Source organism: Oncorhynchus tshawytscha, linkage group LG13 (genome assembly GCF_018296145.1).
Source record: "Oncorhynchus tshawytscha isolate Ot180627B linkage group LG13, Otsh_v2.0, whole genome shotgun sequence".
Classification (NCBI taxonomy): domain Eukaryota; kingdom Metazoa; phylum Chordata; class Actinopteri; order Salmoniformes; family Salmonidae; genus Oncorhynchus; species Oncorhynchus tshawytscha.
In genome coordinates, this window is record NC_056441.1 from 40,077,750 (window position 1) to 40,090,137 (window position 12,388).

General features: G+C 39.5%; 1 protein-coding gene across 1 annotated transcript; it reads left to right on the forward strand.

Annotated features, from left to right (window-relative positions):
- Positions 1 to 2,745: 2,745 nt before the first annotated feature.
- On the forward strand, positions 2,746 to 11,840 carry LOC112264942 (sodium channel subunit beta-1). Its single transcript, XM_024441861.2, has 7 exons — positions 2,746 to 3,051; positions 3,958 to 4,196; positions 4,352 to 4,518; positions 5,291 to 5,528; positions 5,712 to 5,853; positions 6,657 to 6,728; positions 10,528 to 11,840. Exons 2-6 carry the CDS (start codon positions 4,148 to 4,150, stop codon positions 6,721 to 6,723), a joined length of 663 nt encoding a protein of 220 aa, XP_024297629.1. The 5' UTR covers positions 2,746 to 3,051; positions 3,958 to 4,147; the 3' UTR covers positions 6,724 to 6,728; positions 10,528 to 11,840.
- Positions 11,841 to 12,388: the final 548 nt, after the last annotated feature.

The following is a 12,388-nucleotide window of genomic DNA, read 5'->3' on the forward strand; positions in this document are numbered from 1 at the left end:
ATGTAATTATAATATGCTTGTCAATATGCATTATGGAACAGCGGTGACTGTGAGGAAACTCAAACACAGGCACAGATATGTGGTCATAGAGTGGTGGCCTGAGGGCACTCAATGTGTTGTGAAATCTGTTGTGAATGTATTGTAATATTTTTAAATTGTATAACTGCCTTAATAGGGCTGGACCAAAGGAAGAGTAGCTACTGCCTTGGCAGCAGCTAATGGGGATCCATAATAACTACAAGTACAAATACCACTTGGTATAAAGGTCCTGGATGGCAGGGAGTTCAGCCCCAGTGATGTACTGAGATTTACACACTACCATCTGTAGCCTTGCGGTCGGGTGCCGGATCCTTCAATGGGATTCTGGAGACGGTTTTGGACACAACATGGACCACCTCTTCCAGTTCAGTTTGAGTTAGTGGTTTATTGAGAAACTGCCCTGTCAGTGGATTATAAGACATGGTGTTGACATTCAACATTCATTAATTAGTTAGGGGTGACATTTCTCTGGCCCATCCCTCAGCTGTATACCTAATGTTGTGGACTGTGATGCACATTTCCAAAAGTCACACTGGTGTCCTCTTCCTTTTCCACAAAGCTTTGAAAATTAGCTATGCGAGTGTATACTTACTGTTTTCCAATTCAAAATCACACTGGTGTCCTCTTCCTTTTCCACAAAGCTTTGAAAATTAGCTATGCGAGTGTATACTTACTGTTTTCCAATTCAAAATCACACTGGTGTCCTCTTCCTTTTCCACAAAGCTTTGAAAATTAGCTATGCGAGTGTATACTTACTGTTTTCCAATTCAAAATCACACTGGTGTCCTCTTCCTTTTCCACAAAGCTTTGAAAATTAGCTATGCGAGTGTATACTTACTGTTTTCCAATTCAAGTATCGGTTTCTTCTTTGAGTGTCTTTCCCAGATGTTTTTTGAATATTTTGCACTTGTTTTGATGTTTCTATGACAATCAATGAAAAAATGATTGTGAACAAGAGATATAAATGCATTTTTATACGATTGAATTATTTCTATAAAATCAACACTTTACTTTTTATGAAGGATCAAAGGTTGTAAAAGTAGGCCAGACATTTTTAGAATAATTAGCAATTGTTTTGATGTTTCTATGACAATCAATGCAAAAGTTATTGCGAACAAGAGATTTGGGCTCCCGAGTGGTGCCACTACAGACCCTGGTTTCATTCCAGACTGTATCACAAACGGCCGTGATTGGGAGTTCCATAGGGCGGCGCACAATTGGCCCAGCATCTTCCGGGTTAGGGTTTGGCCGGGGTATGCCGTCATTGTAAATAAGAATTTGTATTAACTGACTTGCCTAGTTAAATAAAGGTTAAATAAATAAAAAATAATGGTGAATGTCTCTTGAATGTCTGGTACAAAACCCACCTCTGAAACAACGACCAACCCAGGGCCATAGCAAAACATGTCACAGTTGGTTGCATGGGTTAACGGTATCAACCGGCCTGAATCTAATCCAGTCTGGAGAAAGTCCGTTTGTAAAGCATAGAATTAGCTTCCAAATTAGATTATGTTCTTTCTTAAGCTATGTTTATAATTGATGGATGATTACAATTGTTGACCCTGTTTGTCTGTTAGACAAAGTGCCCAGCTGGGTGCCAGACCGATCCCCTGGTCATGAATGGAGTCTCTGATGTGTTAGCCAAGGTGGCACCATTACCACCAGACAAAATGCAGATAGGCACAGTATCTGTATCGGCTGGGAAGGACAATGAAAGATGAAAGCTGCACATTGTTATATTACAGAACACTTCTTCTATGGTATTATGTAAAAGGTTGTTTATTCTGCATGGACCTGTTACTACATTTGAAAGTTATCAAAACACTTAGTTTAGAATATCTACATAAATTCAACAGTTGCGTTCTCATATTGCTCTGTAGATTACTGGCATACTCAAAGCTTCCTCCAGCATCTAACCATACATCTGCCTGTAGTTATTGAACTCAACCTGCAGGAGGTTTGTTTGTTGCGATTGAGTGAGGGGAAACAGCTGCAGGAAAGGCTCTGACAGATGGGTGTGTCTTCGTGGTGACAAGAACACACTCAAGAAACACCCACAGCAAACCACAAGCCCCCAAGCCAACGCAGGTTTGGCTTCTGTCATAGCCGCCAGCATTTCTTGAGGAGCAAGCCAAAAAATTAGGTCAAATCAGTGGTGCAGTTCCCCTTTAACTGTGGACAATCACCTCACTATATAGCCTATTGTATGTATTGACGTTCATATTGCAATATACAGCCTTACCTATGGGTCTTGTGTCCATGAAATGGGATCTCAGCCTACTCAGTGACATAAACAGATTACAATTCTGAAGAGTTAACACAAATATTAGTGTATTCATGGGGATCTGTTATTCAGAGCCCCATGAAATGACACCATATAAACATTCTACAGACGCTACTGACTATTCCCTACAATACTTTTACTGCGGCACCCAGAATAGGTTTTGCTCTATAAGCCAACATGTAATCGATATGCAGTGATTCGCATTGGTGGCATTTATGGGACCTAAGAAAGTTTTAAAACCCAAATGTAATGCAAATGTCACTTAAATATGAACAAATATCAATCCTTATTTTATGTTTAAACAATAATTTATCATAAATGATGAATAAATAAAGGTTATTATATTGACACATTTCTACTATTACGTGGGGTACTTTTATTTAGAAATGATTCAACGTTTCGCGAACCGGAAGTGTTTTTTTAGTGCTGCTGACGAGACGCTGATTAGATTTATCAGATTTAGTTGATTTCGTAAAAATGTGTGGGCCTGTGCGCTGGTTGTGTGAGATAATGCTATATTATTTGAATCCGCTATGCCAGCCCTGGCGAAACATCTCTTCAACAAGTAGCCTAGCCTACGGTGTTGCTCCATAAAAGAACAGCGCTGTGTAGATAAATGTGTTGATCCATCAGAAGGGAAGGGTAGCCTACATTTTTTCCCCCGGAGAAAGGACAAATCGGGATAAGGAGGCTATTTTTCAGAAGGGACATCGTCAGGACAGTAAAATGTAAGACATTGCAAATTATGATCATTTAGCCTAATATAAATAGAGCAATAACACTCTTACAGTGTTCAAATAAAATGATTGGCATGCAATGTATTATTAATGTATGCAAGTGGCATGCGATTTTGCTGTATTTAAACCATACAGTGTCGACACATTCAAATAAGCATCATGACGAGTACGCTATTTGAACGCATTTACAGTCGATGCCCTATTCTGTGGTGCATTGCATAACAGTGTTAATATCATTTAGAAGTAGGCCTATTATTGCTATAGAAAATTAGGCTACAGTTGTTATAAATAGCCTATAAAGATAATAGATATTTGACCTTGCTATTCGGGATACCTTGGGACGTCCAACTCTGCCGTCACCCCATGGAAGTTGAAACGTAAAATTATTCATTATTATATCCTAGGGGGGACATATAAATCAGAAATATCAATATCAGTAAATGTAATCAAGAAAAATAGTAAGATCGCTGCAGCTATCTTTTTAAATAAGGGAGGCTTTTAAATAGGCCTAACTGGATATTAGATTACCACTCTTACCCTGTATTTTGCTTGTTCTCTAGAAAGTCTCTCCTTGGACAATTGGCATTTATTCGTTTGCACTTTAATAGCGTGATGAAGCATCCACTTAGAGGCACATTATATTTAATTGAAATGATCAAGCTCCAGTCTTCCTAAAACATTAACATTTTAAACAAATGTGCATGGTAAATACTTGCATGCATCCTAAAAGTGAATGGAAAAAGCATATTGTGAATGAAAAAGCCTATAAAAACAGTAGCTTATGTAACAAATCAATTAATTAATGCAATAGTCTGAGAATATTTCTTCCATTAGAAAATAAGTGTTGGTTGAAGGAATTAAACCCACATCAAATGTACTATTTTTGTTATTTCCAAGGTAATTTCGGGGGAAGCAACTTCAGTCCCTACCATTTCTTACTTTGCTCAAACAAAGTCTTTCTGGATAACATCTCAAAGGAATATCATACTCTCAAGTGTTCAAAGAGACTGTTGGGATATTTTTTGATAGCTTTTGAGGCTTCTCAGCCCTAGGATCTGTACTATCGTGCTACATTACACCCGAGGACATGTCTGCTGTGCGGCTGCTGCTCCTGTCTCTGCTTTGTGCCCTCTTTGGTATGTGAGTGTAGATGTGTAGACTGAACGTTTGTGGATAGTCACAACATCTTTCAACATATGGATATTTGTCTGTATACTGTTGAATTATGAAGCTACCCATTTCTACAAACAAAATATTGCGCTAATAACAACTCTTCTCTCCTGTAAACAAGTGTCCCTGTGCCATGGGGCCTGTGCAGAGGTGGACTCGGACACTGAGGCCGTTGCAGGCAAAGGGTTCAAACTGGGCTGCATCTCCTGTAAGATGAGGCCCGAGGTGGAGGCTTCTGCCACGGTCGACTGGTATTTCAAGGCCAAAGGGGAAGCTGACTTTGCTCATGTGAGTATCTGAGACTGATTATGATTGCTATAGTATTCCAAATTACTGCCATGGTAGTAGATTGTAGGATTAGGGTTGGGGTTTTGTTTGCTCTGGTGCCCACATAAAACATGCTGCCACGATAGTCTACAGTCTGTTTAGAGTATGCCAGTGCTTTTTAAAATGGGTTAGTTTTACATAGTCCTCTACACCAGGGTTTCCCAAACTGGGTCCTGGGGCCCCCTGGATGCACATTTTGGTTTTTGCCCCAGCTCTACACAGCTGATTCAAATATCCAACTCATCCTGAAGCTTTGATTATTTCAATCAGCTGTGTAGTGCAAGGGCAAAAACCAAAACGTGCATCCAGGGGGCCCCAGGACCGAGTTTGGGAAACGCCGCTCTAGACAAATCTGTCTTACACCACATGGCCCAGAGCCCATCCCTAAGCACAGAACCACAAAGCACAACGCACAAAGGTATGCCCACACACACAATGCCCAACCACATGATATGGCAGAGTGCTGCATGCAGTTACTATTGAATCAACCTGGATGCCATTTTAGCCCCCAGAGAGCATAAGAGCCACTGGGACAGCAGATGGGCAGATAGTGCATAGCTCACAGCTATGTAACCTTGAGTATACTTTCCTACTGGAAGCCTTTTCAAAACACAGTTGCGTCCTGTTGAGTCCATTTTCTTGGATGTTGCCAGCTACGGGTCGCGATCTAGGAAGTGAAACTGGAGACATTTTCAGTGCCAGGTGAATGACCCAGATGTCATTGTGTCATTAGATATATAATTACGATGAGGAGGGCCAGCACATTGTGGATGAGCGCTTTGAGGAACGCGTGGACTGGAGCGGCAGTAAGCAGAGCAATGACATACAGGATGCGTCCATCTACCTCTTCAATGTCACCTTCAATGACTCGGGCACCTACCGTTGCTTCTTCCACCGGCTCCTGACGTACGAGTTCTACGAATACCAGACCGTTGTCAGCAAGCTTGTGCACCTGACAGTGGTGGCTAAAGGTTCAGTATTACTATACAGACTCATGGCTTTGCATGCAATTGGAATTCCGATGCCAATTATCCCAATTGTTAGGAAACATTTATGACCTGTGGTTAAATTCAAAAAGTGCTTTGTAAGTGCTTAGTGAGAGACTCTGTGGTGCCTTTTGAGTGCTTTGAACCCCCCCCTCGCTGTCTCTACAGCCACCAGAGGGACTGCCTCCATAGTCTCTGAGGTGATGATGTACGTGTCCATCATCGGGCTACAGGCTTGGCTCTACATAGAGATGGTATACTGCTACAGAAAGATCTCTGCTGCAGGAGAGGAAGCATTACGAGAAAGCGCGTGAGTCACCCTACTTCCTCTCTTCCTCGCAGCTGTATCCTTTCATTTTAGGTCCTCCTCTATTGTCTCCCTCCGTATACAGTAATCTCACTGTCCTCCCTTCCTTGTATGCTCTGTACCTGTCCATCCTGTTGATTTGAATTCTCTACTGTCTTTCAAAGTGCTGAGTCGTACAATTACTCTGTTCCCATTTGTTCAATATTATCTGTCTTTCTCTCTATTTGTTTTCCTTTCCACTCCCACTCTCTCTCAATCTTTCCATCCTTGTGTCGTCACATTTGCCACTCTAGAAAAGCCAAAGAAGGTATATTTCCTAAAGAAAATGTGTGTGCTTGCCTCAGCAGTCGTGAAGTGTTAAAACCAATTATGTTCAGTCTCTGATTGGATGTTAGCTCAGCTGAGACTGCTTGCTTTGCGTCTCTACATTAAAGCAATAGGTCTGGTTACTTAAGTTGGATGGATGATTGCTTGATGGAAGGGTAAAGGAAGTTATGGATGGATGAAAAAAGGCTGGAGTGATGAATGAAGGTTAGAGGGGTTGTTGGATGGATAAAGAACATTTAGAGGGCTAAGTGGATGGATAAAGAGAGGTTAAAGGGATTAATGAATAGATGAAGAGAGGTTGAAAGATTGGAATAAACATAGGAGATATGCAGTGTAGTTGAAATGATTGAAATGCTTTAAGTGATGAGTGGCTAGAATGGTTATACTGTAGATGGATAGATGGATGAATAAAATGTGAATGGAAGGATAATAAGCAGGTGATGATATTCTAACCACTTCTCTTTCTCCTTTCTTTCCAGGAATGCGGAATATTTAGCTATTGCTTCGGAGAGTAAAGATAACTGTGGTGTGCAAGTGGCAGAATAACCCAGGTTTGTCATGAGAAAAACCGTAATCAGCAAGCCAAAGGAAGCATAGTGTATTTACCTTGTTTGACACATGGGCAAGTTAGAATAGCTTAGAAAGAGTGATGCCTTACTGTTAGTGGGAAGATTGTAAGGAGAAACCAAAAGGCTCTCAGAGACCTTTACAAAGATGGGCACAGCTTTTTGGATCTTGGATCTAATTTAGGATCTAACACATCCACTGAACAATCAATATGCAGTACTACCATCAGGGCGCAGACTCAGGTGTTTACCTCATAAAAACAAGAGAAGCACTAACAATTGTGTACCAGCATCAGTATGGCTTTTAAATGAAAATTTAAAAATTACAGAGGGGGGTTTACAAAATAGGGGAGAGGCGCGTTACAAAATAGGGGAGAGGCATGTTACAAAATAGGGGAGAGGCGTGTAACCTGTCGGGAGGTAGAAAGCACATGGTGCTGAAATTAGGCTAATTCAAGTAATTAATTTCAACAGTCTTGTAGGCTATCTGTAGATTTGTCAGCCAATTCCTCCAATAGTGTCACCACTCCTTAAAAACCTCTGTGTCCGTGAAGGGCTTGGTGTGGTAAGTTAAAACCAGTGCTCGAATTGAGGGGGTAGGTCTTTGAAGGTATGCCATAGCCTACTTTTTATCAAAGAATATGTCAAAATGCATACTCCTTATTAGTTTAAGATTTATAAGAAACTAAAACATGTTCTGATTATATAAAGCGATTTATAACGACGCTTTCCTCCACGATGCTCTATGCTAGAAGCAAGCAACACAAGAAAGATGTGTCTGATGCATATGGGGATATCTTTGGTTCATCTCTGTGGCCTTCAGAGGCTGAGCCAGGAAGTTGGAAGTAGGGGAGATCGGGGAACAAAGTAACACAGGTCAGTTGTAACAGCTTAATAATTCAACTTAGAAACCACTTAGAAATCTGTTATTCAGTGTGCTAATGTTTGGTTAGTGTCTAAATGCCTAAAGTTTCGTTTAAATCCTTCAATGATTTTGTATTTTATTGGAATGAAAACAAGTAAATATACTTGCTGCCTCTCTTTTTTAAAATTATTGACCTGTGGAGCATTTCTACATGTATCCAAACATATATAATTTTTATCAGTACGATGGGGTCTTTTGATTGGTATACTTGATGACAATAATGGGGGGTCATGTAACATAAAACTGTGTATGGTATTTAGACACATTCACATCATGATATAAAATGTTACTTCTTTACATCAAGTTTAGCAGTACAGCTAAGATAATACCTTAGAAAAATCCAATAAACAGTCAAATTCATACTTTTGAATGCTAATATAAAATAGGCTATATACATTTTGGTAACTTTTGAATTTTTGGTCAATATGACATGCCTGAAAGATAAAATCAAAATATCAGTTTAAAATCATAATTGTTTATCATTGAAGACAGTATTACATTTAACCCCACATACTGGGTTAATTGTAACATTTCACTCCCTCCACTTTCGGTTGAATTGTAAATGACTGGTATGTTGTAGTTACAGTGTGTAATGGTAGCTGAGATATGTAAGTTGTTTGTATAACAATATTGTTAATCTAACTCAATAACATTTTCATAATATAGCCCAACCCTAAAAGTGTTACTTGGTTCCCCGGTCTCCTTCAATCAAATAGGCCTACAGTGTGTAACTCTGTCACTTTCAATTGAGCTATTCACTTTCTGTTAAAGAGATGTTTAAATGCTCAATGCAGATGTTTTTATATCAATATCATTTCTGGGTAACAATTAGGTACCTTACTGTAATAGTTTTCCGTTAAAATTGGCAAAAATCGCTTTTTAGCAAAAAATCTAAGTTAAGTAAGAATTTTGCTAGGACTGTCTAGTAGTGGTCTGCGTGGGGAGGGTAAAACTGGAAACTAGCTGTTATTGGCAGAAAGGTTTGGAACTCTCTTTGTTGTTATTGTTCTATTAACCAATTTACCACATGGTGATGTCACCATGGAAAGCTGAAACTCCTGCCCATGCAAACCTGGTTAGATTGTATTTTCAACCAGCAACTTTCAAGAAATAACACTGATCACATTTTTTCAGACTTTTACAGTGTTTGTTTCATCAACTGTTGTACAGTATGGTACAAAACACAAGAAAACAGAATTTTAGGGACGTACTTGTGGCGTTCTCTTTTTGGGTTAAGTCACTGAAGAGTAGTTATCAGTTAAAGCTTAAATTGTTCTGCGTCAGACCTCTGTCTGGACTGGAAAGGTAACTTTAGGCTACAATGCTTAGAATCATAGGACGTCTCAGAGCAAATTATTTGCAAACAGTGTCAGTTTCGTTGCAAACAAGTCACACTGGTTTGGTATGGGGAAATGTGGTAAGATGAACGGATATCTCTTCCATGGAAAGTTTATTTTCTAAATCTGCTTTTCTTTTGGGACTTTTTGAGAGCGACATTTTCTCTTGCAAGCGAGCTGATTGTTTTGAGCTAACAAAAAGTAGAGAACCAAGAAAGACAAAACTCATTTATTAGACATTGTTGATTTTATCAAAATTATTATGTTATTGTCATTGAATTGATAATGTACTTACCAGATGCCAGTGTTAAAAATAGTGTACTGTAGGTCTATAAATTGGGCTGCTATTATTTTATGTTCTGGTCCACCGACTAATAGTTGAGAAAAACTGTGGTATTAAAAAAAAAAACATTCTGCTCGTAATAGTAAGGCCTAGGCCTACATTGTCACATATTTTGAGTTAATTCTCATTTTTTTCATACATTTTTTTCAAGTACAAGGGGAGGATCATGTGGGAAAAAATGTAATGTTGGGGAAGAGGGTGTGTTTTTGGGGGGGACATCTCGAGTTGGATAATTTTCTAATGGTCCCTTACATTTATCTTTAATTTACCGTCTAAGCATTTGTATCTGTCATGTGTGAATGTCACTGTTAATTTGTTTACAATATACACTACAATACCAAAAGTATGTAGACACCTACTTATCGAACATCTCATTCCAAAATCATGAGCATTAATATATGCATCACTCCAGAGAACTCGTTTCCACTGCTCCAGAGTCCAATGGCAGCAAGCTTTACAGCCGATGCTTGGCATTGTGCATGGTGATCTTAGGCTTGTGTGGGACTGCTTGGCCATGGAAACCCATTTCATGAAGCTCCCGACAAACAGTGTTTGTGCTGACGTTGCTTCCAGAGGCAGTTTGGACCTCGGTAGTGAGTGTTGCAACCGAGGAAAGACGTTTGGTCCGCGCTTCAGCACTCGACGGTGCCGTTCTGTGAGCTGGGTCGTTGTTGCTCCTAGACGTTTCCACTTCACAATAACAGCACTTACAGTTGACCGGGGTAGCTCTAGCAGAGCAGAAATTTGACTTGTTGGGAAGGTGGTATCCTATGACAGTTTCACGTTGAAAGTCTGAGCTCTTCAGTAAGGCCATTCTACTGTCAATGTTTGTCTATGGAAATTGCATGGTTGTATTCTCAATTTTATAAACGCCAGCAACAGGTGTGTCTGAAATAGCTGAATCCACTCATTTGAAGGGGTGTCCACATACTTTTGTATACATATATCTTATCTGACTTGCCATAACTGAAGTTCCTTCTGGAAAAAAAAGTAACTCTATTCTATGCACACAATTCAACCAGATTCAAGCATCAAGCGAGTGGAGAGGTAATTATTGTAGAATCGAGGCTTGTCATGGATATGCACATTTACATCTAACAAGAGTTCAACTGTCCTTGACCTCTCTCTTGTCACAGGATGAACCATGTGTAATGTATTGATGTTTAATTCTGCTTTCAGGAATTCAAGCAGTGCCATCTACATACTGGCCGCATCACCGATACAACCCCTTGTTTTGCATGACCCGGAAGATGTATAGTATCTTTGAATCTTTATTACCTTTCCTGTTACAATGTTAATGGATAAATGTGATATGATGACATGATTACTTTTAGAGTAGTATGTGTATGAATCCTATTTTTCAGTTGTAATGGTATCTCCCTCTAAAGTGTATGTACATTTATATTAAGAGGTATTGTGAGCATATGGACACAAGGCGAGACCCAAATGCAGGCACAGGAAGCAGATGGTTGAGCTCCAGTATTTATTAATCCAAAACAGTCCAAAACAGTACCAGGCGAAGGACAGTCTTGAGGTCAGGTCAGACAGGGGGTTCAGTAACCAGATTGGAGTCCAAACAGTATAAGGGGATAGGCAGGCTTAAAGACAGAACAGGCAGAGTGGTCAGGCAGGCAGGTTCAGAGTCCAAACAGGCAAGGGTCAAAACCAGGAGGACTAGAACCAAAAGAGACTGGGAAAAAATAGGAGCAAGAAAAACCGCTGGTTGACTTGGCAAACAAGGCAAGCTGGCACAGAGAGACAGGAAACACAGATATATACACCGGGGATAATAAGCAACACCTGGAGGGGGTGGAGACGATCACAAAGACAAGTGAAACAGAACAGGGTGTGACAGTGAGAGAATGAATCTGATTGAAGGGTTATCGCGAGATCACCTTGGAATTAGAATACTAGAATGGACATGAACTTTCTTATGGTAGAGTAAAAGGTCAGCCATTTTGGTAAAGGACTTGCTCAACCACAATGGTCAGCGAGTGCTGTGAGAAGATGTTATTTAAAACAATGAATTTAAAACAATGACTTTGAAAATTATATGCACAGTAATGTTTATTAGCTAGCTAGTCTGCCAGTTTTAGTAGAATGATTCCATCATTTTTTTTCGAAATGACTGCCAATATGTCCGACATTCCAAACAAACAATGTAGTCAATACACAGGCTGAAATCAGTTGGTGATATGACTTAGACAAAATGTAAATGCAACAAGTAACTGATATTGTATTATATTATAAGATTCACAACTTTCCAAGAAAACAAACATTGAAAACATTTTTGAGGCAATTTATACAGAACATTTCTAGAAAACCTGTATTTACAGGTCAAAAGTTTGGACACCTACTCATTCCAGGATTGTTATTTAATGTTACTATTTTCTAACACATGGAATAATGTAGTAACCAACAAAGCGTTAAACAAATTAAAATATGTTTTACATTTTAGATTATTCAAAGTAGCCACCCTTTGCCTTGATGACAGCTTTGCACACTCTTGGCATTCTCTCAACCAGCTTTATGAGGTAGTCATCTGGAATACATTTCAATTAACAGGTGTACCTTGTTAAAAGTTAATACGTGGAATTTCTTTCCTTAATGCTTTTGAGACAATCGGTTGTGTTGTGACAAGGTAGTGGTGGTATAGACAAAATACCAAGTCCATATTATGGCAAGAACAGCTCAAATAAGCAAAGAGAAACGACAGTCCATCATTACTTTAAGAAATTAAGGTCAGTCAATCCGGAAAATTTCAAAAACGTTGAAAGTTTCTTCGAAGTGCAGTTGCAAAAACCGTCAAGCGCTTTGATGAAACTGGCTCTCATGAGGACCCCCACAGGAAAGGAAGACCCAGAGTTACCTCTGCTGCAGAGATTAAGTTCATTAGAGTTACCAACCTCAGAAATTGCAGCCCAAATAAATTATTCACGGAGTTCAAGTAACAGACACATCTCAACATCATCTGTTCAGAGGAGACTGTGTGAATCAGGCCTTCATGGTCAAATTGCTGCAAAGTAACCACCACTAAAGA